The sequence below is a fragment of the Anas acuta genome, chromosome 19 (genome assembly GCF_963932015.1).
Source record: "Anas acuta chromosome 19, bAnaAcu1.1, whole genome shotgun sequence".
NCBI lineage: Eukaryota > Metazoa > Chordata > Aves > Anseriformes > Anatidae > Anas > Anas acuta.
The window spans coordinates 2,270,981-2,296,281 of NC_088997.1; the positions used below are offsets into that span (position 1 = coordinate 2,270,981).

The window sequence follows — 25,301 nt, forward strand, 5'->3', positions numbered from 1 at the left end:
AGCTCGGGCATGTCCCTCCTCACTTGGACATGCTGAAAGGGAGCTGGGAAGCAAAAAATGCCTTCCCTTAACAAGAGCAACAATCCATCCTGCTTCGAAGCGAGCACAGGAGATGGAAAAAGTTCAATATCCAAGTCTGTGCAGCAACAGCAGCTCATCCCTTGCATAGTTTAGCAGCTTACCTGGGGATTTCAGCAAACCTCTGTGGAGTACAGCTTCATTTGAGCATGGATGGGCGAGTCCAGCCTCCACAGGTTATCCGTGAGACAACTGGATGCTATTCTGCTCTAGAAAGCAATTACAGTTTTTCCCCCGTGAAGAACCAAATTCGCATGTTTCTGTTTTGAAATCTTCACAAAAGAAAGGTTTAGCTGTGAACAGTAAAAAGGATGTTACGTCTTCACACAAAAACTACGACGTACAACAACAGAACCACAGTGTGCCTCTTTTTATTCTTTATTTTACAGTTCACAATTAGAAACCTACTGATAAATTACACAGTTTACCCTCTTGTTTGGGGTTCTGGAATGCCTTGGAGTCACGTTGCCAATCCCATCTCCCCCCAGGAAGATGGTTCAAGGTGCTGCCAGGTTACACAAGGCAGAGCAGCCAAGCAACCCCTGCCAAACCCCTCTGTGGGCTGTGCTTCGTGTGGGAAAGCAGCCAAAGGCAGGAAGTTACCTGGCAGCAGGAATTATCCCCCCCCATAACTCATTAAAAATGGAAATATATACTGGATATCATTTCAAGGATGAGAGGTTGTTTTATAGACTTGCAAACGTTACAAATATTCATGGGGGAAAAAATAACTTCCAGGGCCGCAGGTCAGCCAGGTTGTGTTTTTGCAGGGAGTGACTGCACAGACCGGCCCTTTTTCAGAGCCTTACATCTTAGGCAATTCTCTCTGAAGCCTCCTTTTACAGAGCAGAAAGGTAAGTCAGGTCCCTGCCTCAGCTATGCATTTCAACATCAGTTTCACACAGTTAGAGCCACCAATTCTGACTCCTCACTACTGCTTCCCACACCCTTGCTCATTTCACAAGTTCCTAATCTTCTCAATTTTTTCAGCCCTCAACTCCCAGTTCAGCCACCTTCTCTTTTCAAAAGATGGCACACTCTGCACAGTGCATGTGCTGAATTCAAACAAGCTCCTGAAAAAGAAACCTTATGGAAAACACCCAGAGTTTTTGTGCTATGTCTAGCTGAACATCACGGGGGTGTTACAGAAAGCACAACTGTGCTTGGACCTTCGTTACCCAAGTGCCTCTGAACTGAGCACCACGGTGGCACGGAGACTGATGAGCTTTTCCAGCTGGCACAGGCTCTCTCCGCTGCAGTGAGCATCGCTGGCTGTGTGCAGACCCGGACTGGCTCTGCTCCTTGCAGGACATGATCTAACTCAGTGCCATGGGTGAAAGCCAGCTCTGTGCAAAGAACCCACTCAAAGTCACTGCCTCGGCAAAGTGGAGGAGGTCAGTGCATTAGAGTAGTGCAAGACTTTGCCACAGGGCACAAATTTCACTCAGAGTAAATTAAAAGGCCAAATCCAGAGACAAGGTTATGTGTACTTGCCAGGAGAAATTGGTGACAGATGATGAAGGGATAGAACACACCACGAGCATGTATTTATAAACAGAAAAAAAAGAGGGACAAATTGCCTTTGTTTTTACAATTACCAAGGAATGTTTTACCGGTTCTCTCCTTGTATCCTTCTACAGTTGCTCCCTTTGGCACAAGGAATTCTATTTATCACAAGATTCATTAATAATAATACTTCATATCAACACTCAGCACTTACATAGCGCTTCTCATATTCAAAGTGCTTTACAAAACAGTTTGTGAGTCCTCACAACACCCCTGTGAGGTAGGTAAGTATTATTATCCCATTTTGCAGATGGGTAAACTGAGGCAGAGAGGTAACACGACTCGCCCAAGGTTACATAGGGAGTTGAAATTCATGATGTAGTGGCCCTATTCCGGTCTCCCTTATGGTGGTATAACACAGATGAACTCCCACAGAGCTGCACTGGCATAAGTAAAACAGTCCAAACCAAGTTTCTCTGGTTCTCAGTCCTCCGCTCACATCAACTGACCAGACCTGCTCCACCTAAAATGACAGGTTCGCCTTCCAAAACACTGCGGGAAATTCAGAGCTCAGCAGGCACAAGTCTGCAATCTTAAGGCAACATGTACATCAGCAGCTCCATAGCTCTATATCGAGGTGGACTACATGCAGGTGTGTTTCTGCCACACTGTAAGAGTAAATAAAACAGCTCAAGTGGTCTCCATCTCTGCACATATCAGCTATGGGGCTGATTCCCTCCTCCCTCAAGTCGGAGTAAACCCAGAGCAAAACAGCGGGGCTGCACCAGCATAGAACAAGATCTGAACCAGACCTTTTACCTTCTGCTTTGTAGGCAAATGCCCCTACTATTATGTTTTCATTTTGGACAGCTTCAGCACGGTTCATTTCACTCCCTCTCTCCGAGTTTGTATCTCTGCATATGAACAAAGTTCCAACATTTCCAACTCAACAGTGATCAGCATCAGTGTTTAAACGGCACCATACATCTTTCTAAGACCGATCAACATTTCCAAAAAAGTGTCAATGCATGCTATTATCAAACATACAAAAAAACATCAAGAGTGCTGGGAGATGATACCAAGGATAAAGGTGATCACAAGACAGCACATTTAATTTTTATTAAAAATACCAAACAACTCACTCTTACTGTATCTATGCCACTTAGATGATCGTTCTAACCTGCAAAAATACAGGTACTTTTCCCCAAACTATTTACCTACCTACCTATAAAGAAAGAATGAAAGAAATATCAAGCACACACATTCATACCTCCTCAAACTTAGCAGGCACAATTCATATGAATGGAAAAGGAGGGTCTGGGGAGGTAGGGTGAGGTCGTATATCGGCTTTAGGGCAATGGGATATGAGAGAAGAAAATATCACATGCATCATTACCAAATAAGCATCAAACTGATAATAAAACCCCAAATTAAATGAATTCATATATGACATCCACTGAAAATCTCAAACCCTAACCACATGGAAGCTGGCAAACACCTCTTGCCGCTTCCCCTAAGTCCAGACACATCATCATCAAATAAGATCAAACAAACCTTGAAAATAAAGGAAAAAGAAGAAGAAACCAGTCTGGAGACAATCTTCCACAAACCACTTCCCTGCATTATTTTCAAATACATTTTACTCTCAAGCAGCTTCAGAAAGGAGTGGGGGTGAAAGAGACCCACTACTATATATATATATTTAAAACTGGCTCAGCACCAGCACCAGCTCAGAGAGAGGGAGAGAAAAATAATTCTTCAAACACAATCCTTGGTACTTGAATAAAACGTTGCTAGCCAGCTGACGAAACCCTACATTGCCAGAGGGTTCCAAGTGGAGTGGATACACGGTGCTGCTCACAGTCTTCCTCATTTGCTATGATATCTGCTCCGTGGGCCTCATCTGTATATCTCCAATCTGGAAGAGACCAAGGCATGGTTTTACTGCAGCACTGAAGTCCAATTTAAACCTTGCACTGCTATTACAGTGGTAAAATGCACAAAGAGGAAGTTCGTGTGACTAGAAATAAGCCTGAGATATTAGAAATATAGAAAAGTGAATGTGACTTCTGCTTTTTTCAGAAGGTATAAACGCACAAATAAGCACAGAAGAGAGTATAAGATGACATTGAATCATAAGAGTTTGTAATCAAGCCTTAAGTTTGGTCCTGCTTACGGAGGATCAAGCAGAAGCACTGCTTGTAGGCACCTCTCCACATCAGCAGGAGGTTTTATCCTCTTCAGCAGGAGATTTTATCCTCTTAAGGCAAAAAAAGCCAGCTTGCATTAGAGCCAGGACACACAAGGTGCTGGGCCACCAGGCTGATCCCATGTCAAGATGATTGCACCTTGCTCTGAAGGAGCAGAGTTCACATCAGGGGTTTGCTAAGCCTTTTGTGACCAAAGTTTGCTTTTGCGATAGCAACTTATGTGTGGACTCAGCCAACATCCTAAACTTTGACACCATTCCTCCCTCCTCCCGCCTCCAGCTCAAAGCTGCTCATTATCTTGTTTCACTGGGGGGAAGTCCCTCTGGCAGTGCGAGCACCTTGCACCACCCTTGAGGAGCACTTGGCAGGATCCAGCCCAACACATTATTTGGCAGCTGGCAGAATTTGACCCAGCTGCAATACTACCAGCAAATCCCAGATGGCACTGTGTGGAAGGGCAAGACATGCCCATAGCCCTCCCGTTCCTCCTGCTGCAGTCCTGCTCTGCAGTCAGAGCAGCTTTTGATGGATGCAGAGAGGTGTGAGTAGCCTGAGCAGCACAATCCCAAAGCTGCCATAAGGGAACTGTAAACAAACGTGATCACTGCTAATCCCCAGCTCCACTAAGCACACAGCTGATACCGCAGCTGCAACACTGATTAGCAAATGTCAGGGCAGCAGTTACCCTTTCCTCCTTCAGCTACCCACAGCAGTCCTCCAACCCAGCCACAGCTTACCTGTACATGAGGTGGGGCACTGAGGACATATATGACAGCATTAGCCATATCTTCAGCTTTGAGACACTGGGAAGACATGAAAGAAATTCTTAGACAAAGGGCACCTTAGGAGAAGTTAATCAAAAGATCACTCCTTTCCTAACCATCAATAACAAGTTTCAAAAGTGTCACTAGGGCATTTCAAAAAGATGCAAGCAAGCAGGAAAAAAGTAATCCATTAAAAATTTAACAAAGTGTCTGATGCTGATACCTCTCCATTTAATGTGAATAATCTTTCCACAAAATGCTTTGAGGTGTCTGTTAGAACTACGATCCTGAAGTGCTGGGCAGAAAAACAGAGATGGAGACAATACCTCTCTCCAGAACTGAGAGGACGTTTTTCAGGTGTCTTTGCAGAATTAGGCTACGGCAAAGTGCAAATGAGCAGCTCCTTGGCAGAAAAGAGGGGGCACCATGAAGATGAGTACAAGAGCTGCTCTGGCTCACAGCCTGGCTAAGCATCTTGCAAAGCTATTGGCACAGTAACTCTGCCAGGTCAAGCATCAGAGAATTACCAGAGAAGCACCAGAAATCCCGTGCTAGCCACTTGCAAGACAGCACACACATTTGTTTCTTCTTGCCCATCCTTGTGTAGGCACATTTGCTTACTACGACTTCCCTTCAATAAAGAAGTCCACAAAGAATACAGGGAGTGAGAAACTGAACCTGATGAAAATTTGCGTAGTGTGCAATTATCAGTGCAATATCTGAGGTCTGACACTTGACTTTGAGGATGCCAACTATGCTGGAAAGCACTACACATTCTGCATAACTAACTCCTTGTGTGATTAGCCAGGAGAGAAATTGTTAAGCTATGATCAGAACCACTTCCCTCTGTTTCCATTTCTCCATGTCCTACCCGAATGCTCTCATAGGTTGCAGCAGCTCTCTCGGGGTCGTTATCGTGAAGTTTAAAAGCAAATCCTGTTTCTACCAGTCCTGGAGATATACACTGGAAAAGAGCAGAGCACATCCTAATAGGATTTGTAATTCCCCTTCAATGAAAGAATAAAAAAAAACAAAGGAGAGAAAAGATTTTAGCACTGAAAAAGCCAAAATACCCAAGCCTCTTCTATTGTGCTCCTTACCCACCCTTTTTCTAGGGGAATAGTTTAAGAGAGCAGACGTTGCCTTAATGATTGCTGTGGCAGGTTCCTCTGGGAAACTGCTGATGGATGCTTTCCTCCTCAAAACCCAAAGGGACGCAGAGGCAAAGAAAACAATGGAAAAGCTTGCAATATAAATTAACTTCTGGACACATCACTTCTGAGATGCAAGCTCTGAATGAGAGCAAACAGCTCCAGCTGACTGCCCCCCTCTGCCGTCACGAGTCCCACACACTGCCCTGATAAGCAACTGCCCACTTCATGCACCCCCATAGTTAATTCTCTGACACAGCCCATCGCTGCTGCACCTTCTGCCCCATTGCCTTTCTCTGCCCAGGGAAACTGAGGCATGGAGCCTGCTTGGTGATCAGGGACAGGTGGCCACGGGGCTGGGACATTGACAGTGTGCCCAGTGCTATTTCTGCATTTCCTCGCCTGTTTCCCAAAGCAAAAATCTCTGCCCCACAAAACTTACCAGCTCCCTACCACCCGCAAAACAAGCAAAGAGGAAGGAAACCCCACAGTACTCACTGTAGCTCGTATATGAGTCTTTGCTTCTCTGAGTTCTTGCCTCAGCCCCTCTGTGAGTGCTGTAACCGCGTACTTGGTGGCGCTGTAAAAATGCACCACTGACTGTGGCACCACGCTGTGACCGTTCATGCTGAAGAGAGAGCAGAAAGGAAAGTGCTGAGAACCAACAGGATGGTCGAACCACCAAAATGAACACGGGAGGAGATGTTAATGTGGTGGCTACGTGAGGAGTTCCCCTCTCCCACACCCCTCTGAGGAGATGCACACCACCAGGTGCTCCTCGTGACACAGCTGGTGAAGGAGTTTCAATCTGCAACCTTACAGCAAATAATTGCCATTACCCTGCTTTGGTCTTTGTTGTATTTTGACCAGCAGAGGTTAAAAATGGGTGTTGGAAAACCAACCATCATATGGTTTAATGGTGGACTTGGCAGTGGTAGGTTAAAGGCTGGACCAGATGATCTTAGAGGTCTTTTCCCATCTAAATGAGTCTATGATTCTGGGATCACAATCCTTGGAAACTCCCCACTTTCAGGCATCCATCGGCCAACCATGAAAGGTGAAAGTCCCTCCGCTGAAATCCCCCTGGCTGATCCCGCATTCCCCCCTCGCGTACCTGTTAATGTTAATAATATGCCCATCATCGATGTTCCTCTCCTTCATGGACTGATAGGCCTCTCGGGTGCAGATGCTCACAGCCATCACGTTGACCTGAGGGAAGAGAGAAGGGAAGGGGACTCAGGCCAGCAGCCCGGCCTGGCACCCCCGGAGCCTCCCTGCACACACAGGGCCGTAGATGAAGTTTTGTGAGACAGGCCTTGGCCTCTGACAAAAATAAATGGACTTAATTGTTTTATGGGCAAGCGTGAGGGCTGAGTCCAAGGGAACAGACACCAAAACTCACTTCCCCCCAGTCAGCACTCTGTCCAGGGGATAAAACTGTCTTGCACAGCACTGAGCACACAGGGGTTTGGAGAGCCCATGGGACACTAGCAGCAGGTAATTAGGTCAGCTAGTTAACGAGGAAATCCCCAGATACTGCCTGTCAGAAAGCCAGGCACTCACAGGCACTGCAGACCACACGGCCAGCAAAAAGCCTCCCACAACGAATCCAAATGAATCCAAAGATCACAGCGTGCCATGGCAGGGCTGCAGGGGGCAAAGAGCCCTAGAGAGATGAGAGCCACCAACCTGTCGTGCTGCTCGCTGACATCTTCCTCAGCCCTAACTGGATAAGCCAAGGAAGGAAGGACAAGGTAATTAATCGAGTCCTTTGTCACGTAATCCAGCGCTTTCCAAGCACTTGCTCTTTGGACCAGCACTGCCCAGCACGCTGTGGTTCAGTTAAACTCGGTCGTATCACCTCTGCAAGGTGCCACCTTAAATGCATTGATGCCTTGAGCATTTGCTGCCATAAAATGCAGATTCAAAGTTTCCAGGAAGACAGAGATGTGGAAATTCCCCCAGCAGGAGTACAACAGCACAAAGGACCCAGAGGTGTGTGCGAGACCAACGAGCATGTCATCTTGAGCACTTAGCACTGCTGCTGAATTTACAGTGCTTTAGATTTGGAAGAGCAGCTGGAAGGTGGGAAGTGTTTGCTGAAGCCCTCTAGAAAGGATGCAACCATTTCAACACCAGACACACTGGCAGGTCCCACCTAAAGGCATGTCACTTTTTAACCAGGTGAGCAGGCCAGACGGGTTTAAAAACACCACTGTGAGCTAAATATCCAGGAAGAACTACGTTTCTGATGAATCAGAAGTCAGGTGCAACTATAAATGGGAGAAGGAGCAGGAGCAAGGTCATGCGGACAGCAAACAACTGGCTATCATCTGTGTAAAACTCAGAAACAACTGGGTAGGCTAGCTAAAACTTGGCAGCACAAACGGACATGCAGCCGCAGGAGGAACTTCAGTTTGGAGACTAGAAAGTAAAAGGCAGAAAGGGTTTTAGAGACATCATTACTGAGCAGCACACTCCAAGGATGAGTGGGGTCAGCTGAAGGATCTCCCAGTCACTGCTTTTGTCTTGGTCATTATTTCCTATTAATAGAGGCCATGCTTATGGGTTTTGGCATAGAAAATAGCATTCTTATCTGATGTTATCACAAAGTACCCAGGCAACACAATAAGTAAAGTCATCACCCTATTCCAAGTGCACTTTGGTTGAGCACACAGTCACTGCTGGATATCTCAGCCATCGTACCTGGAACTAGAGAGATAAATTCCCTGGCACCAGGTTGAAGATTTACCTTGGCTGTGCAAGGAAGAAACTTAGCAGACATGTCAGCAGAACTGCACAACCACCTCAGCACTGGAGCGAAGCCCAGCCCAGGTAGGGCACTTGAAATCTTTGGGATTTCACAGTAAAAGTCAAGGAAAGCGGGAGTGACCTGCTCCAGTCTCATACACCAACCGAGTGAGGAGCCCGTCCTTTCACATATGGATCTTGGCAACTTTAAGTATTAAAAAAAAAAAAAAAAAAAAAACACCTTCATGACAAGGAATATCTTGCTTTCTTCCCTGCCTCAAGAAACACTGACCCACCAGGCACGGTGGTTTTGGTGCAGAGCTGCTGCCCAGCTCCACAGGCCACTAGAGGGTAACATCAGCCTAAAGCCAGGACCGAGCCGGGCTCCAACGCTGTGACTCACGCTGAGCAATACTTCCCTGCGTGGGTAGCGTTACAACATTTTGACAACTACAGGCAAAGCAAGATGCTAATCAACAGCCACATGGGAAAGTCCAGAGCCTGCGTGCGATAAGACACCCTGGTAAAGCAAAACAACTGGCTGGAAGGCAGCTGAACTGGGATTCCTCACTGTCTTTTCCCAGTAGCACCCACAGGGTTTTGGGATCCCCATTCCATTACAAAACACAGAGCAGGCACTCAGGAACCTAAAAACATGCCTGGAAAGACAGCAGGACTTAGGGCTACATCACTTCCAGAAACAATATAAAGGCCACTGCTACAAATATCCACGCAAGACATTTTTCAGCACTTGTTGCTATTTTAAGAACAAGAGGTTCAAAGGTCTCTTAGCAAAGATGGCCAGTACATCTGTGCTCCACGTTTGCACAGCATGCTGCACAAAGCAGCAGGTCTGCGACTGTGGCATGTGTGCGCTAATGCAACAGAAACAATGAAGGCACATTTTCTAGTAATTAATGAGTTCCAATTGCCAGGTTGGAAGAACATAAAGAATCCTGTTCCTGGAAGTGCTGAGCAGTTCATTTCCCAGAATCAGACTTTTTTAAGGCATCAAAATGAGTATTCCTGCTCCTAATGACCAAATAAAAATGCCGTTTACTGAAAACATATCCATACACAGATGGTATATAAAAGCCAGAAGAAGAGAGCCTCGCTGGTCAAAGAATAACGCCAAGAAGAATCAAACCCAGTTAGTGTTTACAGGAGCAAAGGGATGTGTGCTGCGGTCCTTTGTGCCTGGAACAGTGCAAGTGGAAAGTTCAGCTTGAATTCCTGGCTGTAAAGGTCAGTAGGTAAAACATGAAGGAGCTGCTCAGATCCCAGAGCCCGCAGTCAGTGTGTACACAGCACCCGGCCCCGGCTACTCCCGCGGGGATTGGGGATGGCCAGAGGACTTTGCTCCAGCCTCACGTAGAGCAAATCTTGCGAACAAATGTAAAGAAAAGAGGGGGAAGCTGTGAACCAAAAGAAGGGCTTACAGCCTGCCCGAGATAAAAGGCTTCCTCACTTGTGCACACCGAATTTGCCAGCTGACAGCACTGGGCTCAGCACCGCTGGAAAGCAGCGGAGATGCAATTCCTAACCAGAGACCTCTGCAGCCCTGGGAGAATAAGCTCCTGTAGATTTCTCCCTTAAGAGCAAATACCAGACAATAAGGAACTGGAACGTTAAAAAAGAGGAGGAATAAGTAAATGAAAACATGACTTGACCTGTTAGAGGTATAGCAAGAAAATTTATGGAATGGGCATACTGAGAGAGGAGCCTGGAAAAAGACGGACAGCCTCAAAGCTCATAAAAAATTCATGGAAACAAAAATCGATTTACCTAAAAGAAAAAAATGCCTTTAATTTAAAGCCCTAATGCCTCTCCAATCAATACATCGATGGCTGTTTAGAAACTTTTCCTGTCTTGCAGCCCAGCAGAACGCTGAAAACTCTCCAGCCGCACCCCAAACCAAGCTGCTCGCCAGCACCTTTCTCCAGGCTGCCTGTGGAAGAAGCCTCCCTGCTCCCGCTCAGCTCTGCAAAGCCCAGTGGCCCGTGAAAGGCGCTGGCAACCTTCTCCCGTCCTGACCCTGAGAGCTTCAGAGCATGTAGAAGAAATGGACGTGGCGAGTGCTTCCCTGGGGCTGGCGTGCGCGGCGGGGAGCGCTGTCGGTGCGGATCCCTCCCCCAGACCCTGCTGCCCCTCAGCCCCGGCATGCTTGGGAGCGAGACTGCCAAGCAGGGAGGCTGCAGCCACAGAACTGGATGCTCACAGCGAAAGGAAAAACCCACAGCTATTTCCAGTGTTTGCAAGCAGGCTGAAAAACAAAGCCCAGGCTTGGCGGGGCTGCTTAGGCTGAGGTGGGTCATCATGCATTCAGTTCTGGAGTGTCCCAGGGCTTCATTTTTGTATTTAAAAAAAAAAAAAAAAGGCAAAAAAAAAAAAAAAGCATTATTCAGGCAATTAAACACAAACCAAGTGCAAACCCACCAGCTGCTGGGAAGCTGATGAGGAAAAAAAACATCTGCCTGTATATGAAGGTGGCTTAGGTGTCTCAGTCTATTCCCAACGCCACAACAGCAAGAGCATTTTTACCAAGCAAATGAGAACAGACACACAGCAGCGCAGATCACCTCTGGGAATAAAACATGCCCCCAGCCTGGTTTCCTAACCCTGCCCTTGTGGATCAACGGCCCTGCCACTCCTCCCACCCCATCCGTCATCCCGAAGCAGCTCCAAACTGTGTGTGCAGCAGCGCCTGCAAGGAGGGTGACCCCACAGGCTCCCAAACCCCACTTCTGGCCGCTGCAAACACCAACACAGATGGTCTCATGCAGGATGATCCCCGTTCCAAAATCTTGCTCCCCAAATCAGCGGAAGATGAGACCAAGGGAGCACCGAGACCTGAGCAGCCAGGGAACAGAGCACGAAGAGGAGAAGGCAGTGGGTAAAAGCCACATCCCCTGAGAGCCTGCTGCCTCAAAGAGGACAAAAGGTCAGAAGAACAAAGGAAAAGGAGCACGAGGGACAGGCAGCAGCACACAGAGACGTCCACACAAGCCACGATGACGGAGACTGGGACAAGGAGCTTACAAGGTGCAGGCGACCCACGGGCCCAGGCTTGCAGCGAGACAATGCCCTGCTTTGCACCAGCCCAGGCTCAGCTACACTTCACTTAATTTTCTTTAACGACTCCATGGCAACTGGGAGAGGGAGATGCGGCGGTGCCGTGACCCGGGCTGGGCAACCCACAAAAGCCCGGCCGGGCAGACAAAGCCGAGCAGAGCTTGCTTTGGCTGCACTCACAGCAGCGAGCAGAGCAGCCAAAACCCTAACGAGAACTTAATTAGCCAGGATACGGCAGCTCTCACCCTGGCAGCAGGAGTCTGAGGCCTCGACGTGCCTGCCTGGCTCGGTTTGCTCAGCCCCTGGAGCCGCTGGGCACCACAGGGCCTACAGACACGGGCCGACTGCTGCCAGGCACAGCAGGCCCCAGGCCTGTAGCAGCTCTTCAAACATATTTTTCTTCACTAGGACAAGCTCACACAGCTGCAGGAGGTGCCTCAAAGACGCCATGGTTTACTGAAAGGTTCAAATCCTGCCCCTGTGAGGGTGCTTTACACAAAAATATAGAGCATAGGAGGGGAAAAAAATCACCTTTGTGAAATGCTGCTGCTTCAGCAGCTCTCCTGCCAGAGCTAAAGCAAGGCCAGCACAAGAGGACCGTGGCAAGGGCAGGCAAACTTCCAAGGTCCCACAGCCACGGGTGCCAGTGCTGTGTGCCAGAAGTTGCCAAGTCCCAAAACGACGCACAGCAGCACCTCGGGACAGCAGCACCCCGGGGGCAGTGCTGCTTGTGACCGGCCTGAGCCATCTGCACGACCTCCCTGTTGGGCAGACGAAATTGGCTCCTTCATATCGAGCTCTAACCAGATTATGGGCAGAAAATGAAGCTTCAAAGACAAAAGCATTACAGCTTTTTAAGCCAAAAAGAACCTGCCCATTTTAAAACCCACTGCTAAAACTAACAGGATTAGCTACAAAAGCCAGTGTTTGGTATTCAATTATTTCCTGTTTTAAGGAGAAAAAAGAAGCGAGGCCCATCAGCTTTCAGAAAGACGTAGAACGTAAGAAAAAATGCTACTGAAGGTCTTGAAAGTTTTCGTGTCCCAGGGCAAAGGCAGGAGGCTCAGCAGTGCACGATGCCTTTCCACTTCCTGACCAGCCGACCCAAAGCCAGGTCGGAGCCAGATGGGAAGTGAGTCCTCAGCTCCACACACAAAATAAATAGATGGGTACACTGGTGCTGGCGGCCAGAATAAATAAAAATCTACGTAATGCAGCTGAGTGTAGTTTAGACAAATGGGAAGCCGGTGGGAAAGCTCTCCCTCATCTCATCATTTCCACAGTTTGGATTGATTTGAATAAATAAATAAATAAATGAAAATAAAAATGTGGATAGTTTTCTCTGGTCCCTTTGTCATCTTTCTTACAGGTGGCTGTAACTTGAGGACCCAGCCCCCAGAAGGCAGAGGCTGCTGAGCCCAGCAGCACTACTCACGTCTATCATCGTCCGCCAGCCCTCCGTCCTCCCCGAGAGCAGGGGCTCCGGCCGAGCCAGCCCTGCGTTGTTGATGCACACATCAACTCCCTGATGAAGGGTCTTGATGGCGGAGAACATGGACAGGATCTCCTCTTCGTTGGAGAGGTCGCACTTGTAGGGGATGAGGGTCCCAGGATAGCCGGCGCTCTGGCATTCAGCTGCCAGTTTCTGAGGGAGAGAGAAAGGAAGACAAAAGCCATCAGCCTCCTCTCCTCGGGGACAGCCCCAGGAGACCAGCGCTGCTTTTTCAGACAGTGCGAGGGGAGCAACGGGAACACATTTATCCCTGCCACCTCTGCAGGCTGCCAGACACAAAGCAAGCACCAAAGCCCGACACGAGCCCTCCCTCGGCCTTTGCTGGGCACAGCTCCCCCGCTGCACCATGCCACAGGAGGTGCGGGGTGGCTGAGAGCCCAACACCGGCGGCTGCTTGTGCATGGCATTTTGGGTGACACCACGCCGAGACAGATGCCTTTGGACAGCCTGGCATCCGGGCAGAGCTTCCGCCACATCGCCGGGGAATTCAGGCTGGCATTGGGACTTTGAACTGTCTAGCCCTGACTGTGCAAACACGTGCTTAAGTAGCACCCGTGCCTCAGCAACAGAGCCCCATCTGCTATAAGTGGTTGCTTGTATAACATAATTTTGCATCGACTTCAGTTTTTTAACCTTTTTCTTTTAAAGAAGGAACAGACTTGTGTGTGTCTATCACCCTGAGCCACACAGGTCGAGCTGGCACAACACAAATATTGCTGTGGCACCGGGCGGGGAGCAGCCACCATGCTGTAAGTCTGCCACAGGGATAAAGGACGTGGCAACCGCAGGCCTTACAATTCCTCATTAGCCATTATCAACAATTATTCCGAGCCTCCAGATCTTTTATCAGACTAGACGATATGAAGCAAAGGAAAGGCCAAGAGCTGCTGCTGGCCGTGTGTGTTAATGATGCTGCAGCCACCGCACCGAAGTCTCTGGAGGATGCCCTTTACCCCCCTGATGCTAATAAGAAGCAGCATCTCATCTCTGATGTGTCATATTAGAGACGGTGACAGCTTCCAGCGCGAGGCGGCAGCCACGTGATGTCTGGTTTCTGTGGAGAGAGGGACTCTGGCTACAGACGTCCACCAAATCACTCGAACCGCATCGCCTGCAGCAGCCTCACCAATGTGACATTTCGGCGGGTGCAATAAAGCTCGCGTCCTGTCAGAGGCAGCTCCCTGGCTCCTCCCCGCATACCAAGGTGATTGCAACCCACAGCAAAAAGCAGGAGCGAGGCCCAGCGGAGGAGCGAAAGGAAGCAAAAGGCAGCGGGGCAGCAATCGCACACCCACGGCATCCCAAGCGCCCGGCCTAGGCCGTGCTCCAGCACATCCACACCACAGCAAAGCCCAACTCAGCCACAACAGAGCCAGGGCACCCGCTGCAGCACCCCTGAGCACCCAAAAATGACACCGTGAAGCCCGTGCTTGCCTCGTTTGCTTGCTGCGAGGCACGGCGTCAGCTCCCCGGCCGGCCCAGCCCCTCCTGGCGCCGCAGGGAGAGGCGCGGAGCGATGCCCACGTTTTGTTGGAGGAGGCACACGACAAAACCTGCCCCTCATCTGCACCAACACACACAGGAGCCCACGCACAGCTCGCCCACGAAGGCAGGAGGGACAGAGGAGAGCAGCGAAGGCGTCTGCCTCCTGGGGAGAGCTGAGCCCCGTCCCTTTCAGCAGCTGCCGCAGGGGCAGAAGCCCCAGCTGGCAACTTGGTCAGATGCCACCAAGTCCAAAAAGGCAGGAAAAAACACACGAAGATGTGAACTGACCCCCAAGTCTAAATCATGAGATGTGCTCCTGGTCCCGGCCCTTACAGGGGATTTGTTTGGTGACCAACTGTCTCCTCCCCAAGCCGTACCCTGAGCAGGGCTGGGCACCCTCCCAGGGACAGGGAGGCACAACCAGGACCCCCACATCCCCCTCAGCACGTTGACTTTCGTTGCTCTGAGGCAAGTAGCTCTATTCAGTATGGGATTTTCACCCTAAGACCGCATCAGAGGCCATGCACATCCCTGAACAAGTTTAGCTCCTCGGGTTTGCCTCCCGGGGCTCTCAGCAGCAGACCACGGGTCTCGGACCAAAACCCCAACCTAAAGGTCTGGCCCAGCAGCTGCTCTCCTTTCTGGGCACCGCAGGCATTGCAGCACCATGTGAGGAGCCCCGAGATCAATACATCCCCACAGCACTGCGCTCCCCCGAGGGCTCCGCTGGGGCTGAGAGGCAATATTTCTGCCCGACGGAGAACAAAGGCGCCCCCGGGACTAAATCGCACCTCTCTGCACCCTCCCAGGGGTGGTTTCACTGTGCCGTACGTGCAATCCTGTTGACTACGTGCTGATAATGTCCGAGAGCTATGTATCTCTCATCTTCAAAAAAATTTTAAAAGCTTTTTAAAAGATCAAAGCACGCGTTTGAGAAAACGGCTTGGGAAAAATCCGCAAGGGCGGCATTTAGAAAATGAGAAGCCGTATGAAGGGCTGCGGGAAGATGCTAAAAGTACCCCGGGGATGGATGCTCCTGCAAAGACACAGCAGGAAATCGGGCAAGGCTGCCCTCAGCCACGTTCTTCATAAACTGGCACGGAGCTGACAGCTTTGGGGCTGCCCAAACTGGAGCACCCCCCGGAGAGCCATCCATGCGCTATGTGCTCATGGGGCACCGCGGCTTGGGTCTGACACTTGTGAAATTCTTCTTGGTGTGCCACAAGGGATTCGGATGAGTCCCCCAAAAGAGGACGTGAGCTCCGAACACCGCGGGCTGCAGCACAGGACAAGGGGGCAGTGACGTGAGGGGTGCTTTGACCAGCAGTGGCCATCACGGTGGAGCTGCCCACCCACCCTCCTTAGCTTATGGCCTAGATGCACCAAGAGCAAGCTCTGTCTTGCTCAGAGACGGGCTCCTCTGCCACAGCTGACCAGAGAAATGCGCCCACAAATATCTGCCAAGATCCTGCTTTTCCTGTCTGGTTTCTCACCGCCTCAAACGGGAATCCGCACAGCTCCTTTCATCTCAGGCTCCCCTTGTGCTAACAAATTCTCTTTGAAAGCAAAGCACCAAACACCACTGACACCCAGGCTGAGCTGAACGTGCTGCACACATCTCGAGGTGAAGCCACAGCCGTCACAGGCTCTTCAAAGCATCAGCTGTGGGTAAGTTTGCAAAAGGAGACTTATGTAAAGTAACTCTCTGAATTAGGGAGCTCGCGATATTTTTCCAGAGCATCAGTCAAGTCCCTCAATTAATGTTCGCTCCCCTTAAAGGAAAGCAGACGCACGAGGAGAAAAACAAAAAAAAAAAAGCTGCTTTTCCAGGTTTCATGAGTGATGAGTGACCACGTATTGCACCAACAGAGGCGAGAGCAGGGGCACCTCCAGCTGCTGGAGTTGAAGATGTGAAACGAGACCCAAGCAGCTCTGCACTTCTCCGTTATCATGGGATGCTTGCAAATGGCCTGACAGCTGCCCAGAGCTACCGGCTTACACCAGAAGAACACAACATAAGGAAAAAATAATGACACTGTAGGTGAAAATGTTTAACCTAGAGCCATTTATTGCCATGGACGCAACGAATGAGCAAATGGGAAAAAAAAACACCAAGCACTGACACGTAAGTGAGACAAAGAAGAATACTTGGTTATGATGTTTACCGTGTATTATTTAGTTGTCTAATTTTAAAGGTCCAAAGGGATGCCTGACATTTATGGGATGTTTTCCAAATGCTAAGAGTAGGTTCATATTCCCAAGGAAGGGTTAATGCTCCTCGTGCACAAGACACTCACAAAGGGCCCAGCACCGCGCATTTCGCTTCAGCCCTGGTAAAGCGGTTGTACAAAACTAATTGATATCAACATTTCAGGGGACTCTTAGGGGGAGGAAAAAAAGAAAAGAGTCACGCAGGGCTTTATTTGGCCAACCATCCTATTAACTTCAGACACATTTAGTACGGAGAGATTAAAGCCAGCAGAAGCCATTAGGTAATTTTTAATCTGACCTGCCATTCCTCGCAGGTACGTGCATCCCACGGCCTCAGCTTATGCTTAAACACATCGCTGCGCCCAGAAACCAGCTGGAAAGGAACTCAAGTCACCCCCGTTACTTTCTTTATCCAAAGGAAACGAAGGAAGGAAGAAAAAAAGACAAATAGCATCACGGTTGTGAAAGAAAACTGGGGGCTTACTGATCCTTCCACTGTACCGATTGGCAAGTTGGAAGGTTCGTTTAATTAAGCTTTAAAACCAGTGCAACCGCACAGAGGAAGAGATATACACTGAGTACAGCACCAGGCTGGGGTTGTTCTAGCAGCTTCCACAGCGTGTTCAGAGACCATGGGCAAGATTCAGAGCTCCCTTTCCTTGTCTGTGCAATGGAGATAATCACAGCCAGCCCCTTCCGAGAGCCGCCAGGCACCTGGGGCTTTTTGCTTGCATACGATTATTGCTTCGGATTTCTTCCAGCTCCTTTTGTGTGGCTTCAGGTCCCCAGACAGGGCCTCCATAGGAGTCTGAGAGGAGTTTCCAAATGAATAAAACGGTAAAGTGATTCTCCTGCCCTCTCGTGAGCTTTCAATCAATGCTTTTACTCCTTGTTTGCAAACCGCTGTCCCTCAGCTCAGATCCTTTTCTGCTCCAAAACAAGGCACAACAGTGGGGAGAGGAGAGCATGGAAAATAAGCTTTAAGCGGAGAAGCAAAGTGCAGAACTCAGCTGGGGGCAACCATGTGAGAACCCAGGAGGAAGGAAGAAGCCTTACACCCATTTTCAGAGTGTTTACCTGAGGTGCATCTGAAGCACTGACTGCCTACGGTACCCGACAGCGCAGTCGCACCTCGATGTTGCCCCCACAGCTCCATCTCACACCGGCTGCCACCCAGGCTCTGCAGCTGGGCTCCAAAATCAGCACCGTGCCTGCCCTTCACCCGCACAACCAGCCAGTAAATCGAACTGCATCGAATCCTGCAGCAGAGGTTTGAGGTGCGCAGCAATACCCTGAACAGCTCAGGCGTGATTGAGGCCTGTGGAAGCCATCACCACACACCCACCCCAAATTGCGCCTGTTGCAACCAAACACCTCGCCGTGCTTTGTGTGTAAGACTTGGGAGCACTCACGAGGACAGCAGGGATCTGTCCCCAGCTCACCCGGGGGCTTTCCCTGTTCCCAGCCCCGTGTCCCTGCCTGGGGGGTGCACAAGTGGCACCGGGCACCCCACCAGTGAGCTCTGAGCTCCTTGCACAGGGAACCAGCCCAGGAAGATTTGAGCATCCTTCACTTCTTCGTGAGGGTCTGTGAACATCCCATAGCCCAGCCCATGCCCACACCTCACTACAGCAAGGGGCGGCTGGCAGCAGGGCTGGCAAACGGCCGGCACTGCCTGGGAAGTGATGTGCCAGTGGCACAGCCCCACTGTGGGGTCACACGATGGGCCTCCCCCTCAGCACCCCATGGCACAGAGCTGATTTTTCCTCAGAGCCCCCAGATGGGCAGAGCTGGAGGTTTTCCCACATTCTCCCCCGGTGTCAGCAAACACCGAGCGCCGCCACCGCGAGGGCAGGGAACGAGCCGCGAGCCCGCGCCTTGATCTGCCTCATCGGCTGCCGCTCCGCGCCCGTGTAATCCTAAACGAATCCTCTTCTGAAAGGAAAGATTAACGCAAAGCAGCCGGCCTTCCCTCGCGGGCTCGCCGGTCTCCCCAGCTGGCAGCATTCGGGTGGCAGGTCCCGAATTTTGAAGTGCTCCAGGTTCACGGCCTAGAGGCGAGCAACGGCTGCAGCTCTGCCCTGACCGCGGGCACCGTGACGAGCACCGTGTGGGTGCCGACGTGACAGCGGCCGCACCCACGGCACTGCTAATCCCGAGCTAAGCCGCCAGCCCCAGCAGAGCCACGGCCGATTTGCACGAGCGTGAAGGGAGAGAAAGAGTCGGGGTGGAGGAGGCAAAACGCAGGTGGCTTCAGCAGCCACCCTGACCCCATTTTACACAACGAGGCATTTCTGAAGCACACCTGGGGGAAGGAGGACGAACAGAGGCAGGTCTAAAGCAACCCTTCCCCCACACACCTCAGCCTCAAGGATGAGGAAAGCCACCGGGACAGCAAAGCGGTCGTTCCCGCAGCAATTATGGCATCTCTTTCGTATCTCTCAGGGAAGGGTCTGGTCAGGGACAAGTGGCAATAAAAGTACCTCGGAGGCCTTGAGTCCCCAGCATCACGGAAACAAGGCCTTCCAGAGGCCAAGGAAATCCTGAAGGTCATTCATTTACGAGTAGGCTGTGCCTTGGGATTATCCCGCCTGGAACTGCTCCTGCTGCCTTAAAAATAATTAATGGGGCTCCCTCGCAGCCCAGCAGCCTTGCAAGCAGCGTGCCACGACGGGGACTGAGGCAGGCACGGAGCCCCAGCAAACCTCACAGGCAGGTTCAGCAGGGCCCTGGGGAATACAAGGAGGTCCCCAAGGAGGTTTGGGACCCCCGGCTGTGCCTCCCCATCCCACACGGCCCCAGCTCTGCTGCAAGAAGAGCTCCGATCCCTTCGGAGGCCGGACTGCAGGAAGGTGCAATCGATGGCTCAGCTTATCAGGGGGTATTTCTTGAGCAAGATCTAACCTTGACGAGGCAGTCCCTGGTTATAAATGCTACCTTTGATCGATAACTGTCACAAGGGCATTAGAATTAATCAGTTAAAGCTGGTAATTTAAGCAGCATTTATTGCTTCCTGCACAGCTGTATCTCCTCCTCACCCCAACAACAACAAAAAAAATACCCAATGCCCATTAATAAACCTCTCCAAGGCTCTCCGAAACAGGTCATTGACCGAGGAGCCCTCGGCTCCCCTCGCCTGCTGAGCAGGCTGCTCTGCGAGGGCAGGGGACGGGAAGAAAGGGCCAGGTAGTGCTGGGGAGCGGGGATCCCCCACTGAAACCACCCACTCTTAAAGAGGAAAAAATTAGATTTAAAAATAAAATCTGATAACGGGGCTGGAAGGAGAGCTCCTGCCAGCAATTTTGCCCTTCTCTGCAAGTATATAAATGCATGAAATTAAATTTTACTAAAATCCAGCTGGTGCGACTCATGCAGGCAGGAACACAACGCGACGTCCTGCAACCAGGGGGACCATCAAAGCCTGGGTTTTCCGCGAGGATCACATCACCAGGCATTGTCTGCAAGCTCTTCAGAAACAGCACGCTGCTTCGAAACCCCTCTCCTTGCACAAAGCCCTCCCCCACCGCTAACAACAAACCCTCGGAGGCTGGGAGACCCCTCACACAAGGAGGCAAGGCGGCACCCGATGGGATTTCCTTGGAAAACGAGGCCACAGAGCGGCACGCGACCCGATGGCACACGGGATTTCCTTCCCGTGGCACCGCTCCTTGCTGCCCGCTGCCACAAGCTCTCCTCGCAGGGACACCTCAAACCTTCCTGAGCTCCAAAAGTGATGGAGAGTGTCCAAAGCTCCTCGTGAGCTTCACCCACACAGGTGAAGAAAACGGCAAACTAAAACTTCTAAAATTTAACTGGAAACTGAAGCCCAGCAGGCCTCCTGCACGCTCGAACCCAAGGGATGGGTGACAGGGACCTGTGATTGTGGGGGGGGGGGGGGGTGGCTGCCACCAGAGCTTGGCCTTATAGGCTACAAAAAAACCTCTTTGCTAATTCAGTGAAGCTCACTCCTGACTTGAAACACACGCGGACATCCAAAGAGCAGAAAACACTCGGGAAGAGCAGATGCCAAAACGTATTCGACAGCTGCTGGCACCTCCAGGCTTCTCACTTAGAGCAAGCTTTCAACCCAAATTATCTTCTGGCATGCCAGAGTAAAACAAAGCCATTTTAATTATATTTGGTCCCTCTACGCCTGATGACAGCACACGAGGCACCGTCGGGCAGCCCCCAAGCTGCCAGGGGGACACAAGGAGCCGGGAGCCAGGCTGCAGGAGGCTCAGCACCGGGCTGTAAACGCTCGGTCACAGCCACACGCGACCACAGAGGGGACACCTGGCTGCCAGGGCGAGCTCTTGCCATGCCCGCACCTACGATGATGTGCCAGAAGAAAAGTCAAAGCCAGCTCTGAGAGGAGAGGACACGGCGCACCACCGCGGTCGGCTGGAGCTGCAGCTCAGCCATCATCATGTGTGGGAAGGGAAAAGGAGAAAATCCTACAGCTTTTGTGAGCCGCTACCATTTGTATTTCGGAATTCAAATCAAGAGCCCTGGACTCGTGGCACAGGCTCAACACCAAAACCACAACTCTGCAATTCCCTCGTTATCGTGCCTCCAGCCCTTATCTGATTTTCCAAGAGATTAAGAAATCTTGACATCATATTTATTGCCCGAGTTAAACTCCTCACAAGACAACGTCCTCTTTCGGTCGTTTACTTTAGGTTATAAAACCACCACAGAGTGCTTCCAGCTACCTTGCCTTAAAATGGATGACTCCAGTACCTGCCACTAACGAAAACACAGGCTTTGTGCTACAAAGCGAGCACTGTAACACTGTTTTTAAACTCTGCTGTTTGCTCTATTTCCATCTCCAGATGCCTTGATTTGTTTTTTGGGTTCACTTCTCTGCACATCACCGTTCACAGTGGTATTTAGCGAATTATTTGATTTTAATAGAGCGAAAAGATTTGTCCTGCAGCCACCTCTGCCGAGATGCTCCAGCCTCTCCTTTGCCCGCATCCCCTCTCCACCCGAACAAGGACTCAGAAAATCAAACAGCAGAGGTGGCAGTGGGCAATTTGTGGGTAGTGCTGGCCATAGGACAGCTGAGCACCCCAAGGACAGGCCGGCAGCCTGAACCTTCCCGTTCCCCTCCGAGCACAGTGCCCCTTCAGGACGGCTTCCTACAGCCACGTCCAAAGTCCCAAGTCCCAGTGCGGGCTCAATAGTCTACGGCCTGAATATCTTTGAGGAAAAAAGGAAATAAACGGTGAAGCTCCTGGAGGAAAGCTTGGTTACCGTGCAGAAGTCTGCCCCAAAGGCGTGGCAGGACGCAGCAGGCAGCCTCTGCCCCAGCACAGGCACCGGTCCGAGGGATGGACCCGATCCCAGAGCGACCTTGGGCCACTCCGAGCTCCACCACCTTCCCTTCCCCAGGCGAGCAGCATCTCTGGGACTTTCTTCCTCTTTAAGGAAACATGCTTGACAATAAATAAAACCAGAATAGCAACAGAGCAAAACACAGTCCAGACACCTACCAAAACAAACGGCTGTGCGCTGCAAACACAGTTTGGTCCTCAGAGAGCCTGGGAGAAAGAACCAAGCAGGGACAAACATTGGTGGCATTGTTTAACTCAACTTTCTGAAGGGTGACAGTAACAAGAGCCGCGGAGACAGCGAGCACTCGGCACCGCAGCAGCCCGGGCAGATCGCCCACTGCACGGCCGCGTTGTGTGCGGACCCAAGTACAGAGGCAAGGCCCTTAGAAGAGCCCCCTTGTCTCAAATATAAATCATGTTTTTGCCAGGGAAGAGTCAGAAAGGAAGGTTTTCAGAACATGTCTGGAGTACAGCAGGATAAAGCAAGTTTCATTGATTTTCATCAAGTTTCTTTGGGGTCTCTTGAAATGTTTCCCTTAGATTTGAATGCCCAAACCAGGCTGAGAAATGAAGGAAGCAGAGAAGAGGCACAGGGCGAAGTTGCCCATTTGAGGCCAGACCCTCAGCCTCCCCTCACACGGAGTGGGGGCTCCTGAGGACCCCCAGCAGGAGGGAGAACGGGGCTGCCCAGCCCCATGGAAGCAATTAACGGGGTATTGGGAACAGGGAGACACTGCAAATGGCTCGTGAGAGGGGAACGGGATGCAGCAGCATCCTCCACCAGCCTCCGCAAGGCTACAGCAGGGTATGAACGGGCAGGAGCTCTGTAAGGCACAGCACTGGGAAAGTAGAAGCAAGCCCCAAAGGCCAGTTAAATCAGTTATACCAGGCAGTTTTCTGCCCTCTACAAGCGGCATCCTTCTGACTGATGGTGTAGAAGGGGAAAAGTTTTGTTTCTTCCGAGCTTCCCCTTTTTTAACCCTGCTCCTCAGCAGCACCAATGCCAACTTTGTTCCTGGGGGTTTTTGCACGATTTATTGGCGGTGTGGTCAGCAGTGCCCTGAGTCCTTATCGCCCTTGCTAAGGGAATAAAAGCAGGGGATGTTCGGAAAGATCGCCCGCGCTGTCAGCAGGCTGCGAGGCTTTGTGCTGACTCCGGCTTTTCTCCTCCCGCAGAGGCTCAGCTTTCGCTCCCATGGTCTCATCCAGCTCCACATCAGTTAAGATCTGAGTTTCCCACGTAACGCAAACAATCAAAAAGGAAAAAAAAACAAACAAAAAACAACAACACTCGGCGCTTTCTTACACCATATGAAGTAGGAGAACGAAACGGGAGCTGGGCTCGCTTGCCTTGCTGCCCATTTTGTCCTGCACCTGCTGGGGAAGGCAAACCCCCGATGCTGTGCCCATGGGCGCAGTGACACCGGCTCGCTGCTGTCCCACCCGGATTCAGGAGGTGCTGCTAGAAAAGTCCCCAGAGGCTGCGAACGGGGGGATCTCGGCCTTGCTGAGAGAGAAGCGAGGTTTCGCTGGGCCGCTGTGAGGTGCAGCCAGACACAAGCCGGGGACACCACGGGAGCTGTTGCTTTCGCACACCTTTATTCCTAAGCCAGCGTGGGGAGGTTTCAGACTTAGTTGTGGGGATGTTTGGAGAAGGGAGAGCAAACACAGCGGGCTCTGAGATCTCCTTTTGGCATTGCCCCACAGGCGCTGCGCCTCCAGAACAGCAGCGTTGGGGCTGAAGGCAGGGGGGAGCCCCCAGCAGCGACCCCCAGTTCGCCCCCCAACACCAGCTGGGGGAACAAAACCCGGGGCAGCCCCGCCGCGCCCCACCCCACCCTGTAAGGGCAGGGAAACACCCCCCGGCCCCACAGCCTGCCTCCAGCGCCCACCCCCACCCCCGGGACCCCCCCCCATCGCCCCCCACCCCCTCCCCACGCCCCCCGGCGGCGAGGCCTCGCGGGGCAGCGGCCCCCCGCGGGCCCTGCGTTAGGCGGTGCCGGGGAACAGGAGGGGACCAGGGGCACGCGGAGCCCCCCGCAGCCGAAACACCCCCGGGGGAGGCTCGCAGGGACCCCCCCCCACCCACCCAGTGCCCGGTTCCCCGGTGCCGCCGCCCCCCCGCTGCCGGTACCTCGATCTTGTCGACGCTGCGGGCGCATCCCACCACCTTCATGCCGTGCTGCACCAGCGCCCGCGCCACGGCCGCGCCGATGCCCACCGAGGCGCCGGTGACCAGCGCCACGCGCCCGGCCCAGCGCTCCATGGCCACGGCCCCCGCACGGCCCGGCCCGGCCCGGCCCGGCCCCGCCGCCCCGCACAATGCACCGCCCGCCGCCGCCGGGAACACGCCCCCCGCCACGCCCCCTCGCGGGGGACACGCCCCTTTCGCTACGCCACGCCCCCTCGGGCGATAAGCCACGCCCACGTGTCTATAGGCCACGCCCCCCTTCGTAGAACTGAGGGCTCGTGGCCTTTATTTCTGTATTTTATGTAAACTATATAAACTATATATTATTTATATTTATATAAACTATATAAACTATATATTTATTATATCATTTCTTTTATATAAATTATACTAAATATAGTACACATACACCAAATTTTCCTATGCATATTAATATTAACATATAATTTTAATACATAATATTAAAATATAATATTAAAATATTATAGTATATTATATACTGTATAATATTATTTAATATTATATATTAATACTAAATATTATGTATTAATATTATACGTAATATTACATATAATATTAATACTATATATTAATTTCATATATTAAATAATATTAAATAATAATATTTTAATATTATATATTAATACTAGTATATAGTCATATTATACATAATATTACTTACATATATTAATATATAATATTTATACATATATGAATATTAAATATTCTTTATTTAAATTTTGCACATTTTTATAGTTTATATAAACTATATAAACTATATATATATAGTTTATATATATAAACTATATATAGTTTATATATATAGTTCATATATATATAAACTATATATATATATATATATATATATATATACACACACTTTATTTATATATTTAGCACATTTCAGGTTCTGTGCATCAAAAATGCAGCGTGGCAGGGGAGGAGCTGCACGGGGGAGCTGGGGAGAAGGGGCGGGATGGAGCCCCCTGCTCCGGAGCTGCCGTGCTGTCCTCCGTGGGTCTTCCCGAGGGAG

The 25,301-nt window shown here is 50.7% G+C and overlaps 1 protein-coding gene across 1 annotated transcript; it reads right to left on the minus strand.

Moving 5' to 3' along the window:
• Positions 1 to 433: 433 nt before the first annotated feature.
• Positions 434 to 24,423, minus strand: DHRS11 (dehydrogenase/reductase 11). The gene is made up of 7 exons (XM_068655757.1): positions 24,212 to 24,423; positions 12,968 to 13,177; positions 6,824 to 6,918; positions 6,208 to 6,337; positions 5,430 to 5,522; positions 4,532 to 4,597; positions 434 to 3,502 (listed from the first exon to the last, which is right to left on the minus strand). The coding sequence occupies exons 1-7, from the start codon at positions 24,341 to 24,343 to the stop codon at positions 3,461 to 3,463; spliced, it is 768 nt and encodes a 255-aa protein (XP_068511858.1). The 5' UTR covers positions 24,344 to 24,423; the 3' UTR covers positions 434 to 3,460.
• Between the last annotated feature and the right edge of the window lie 878 nt (positions 24,424 to 25,301).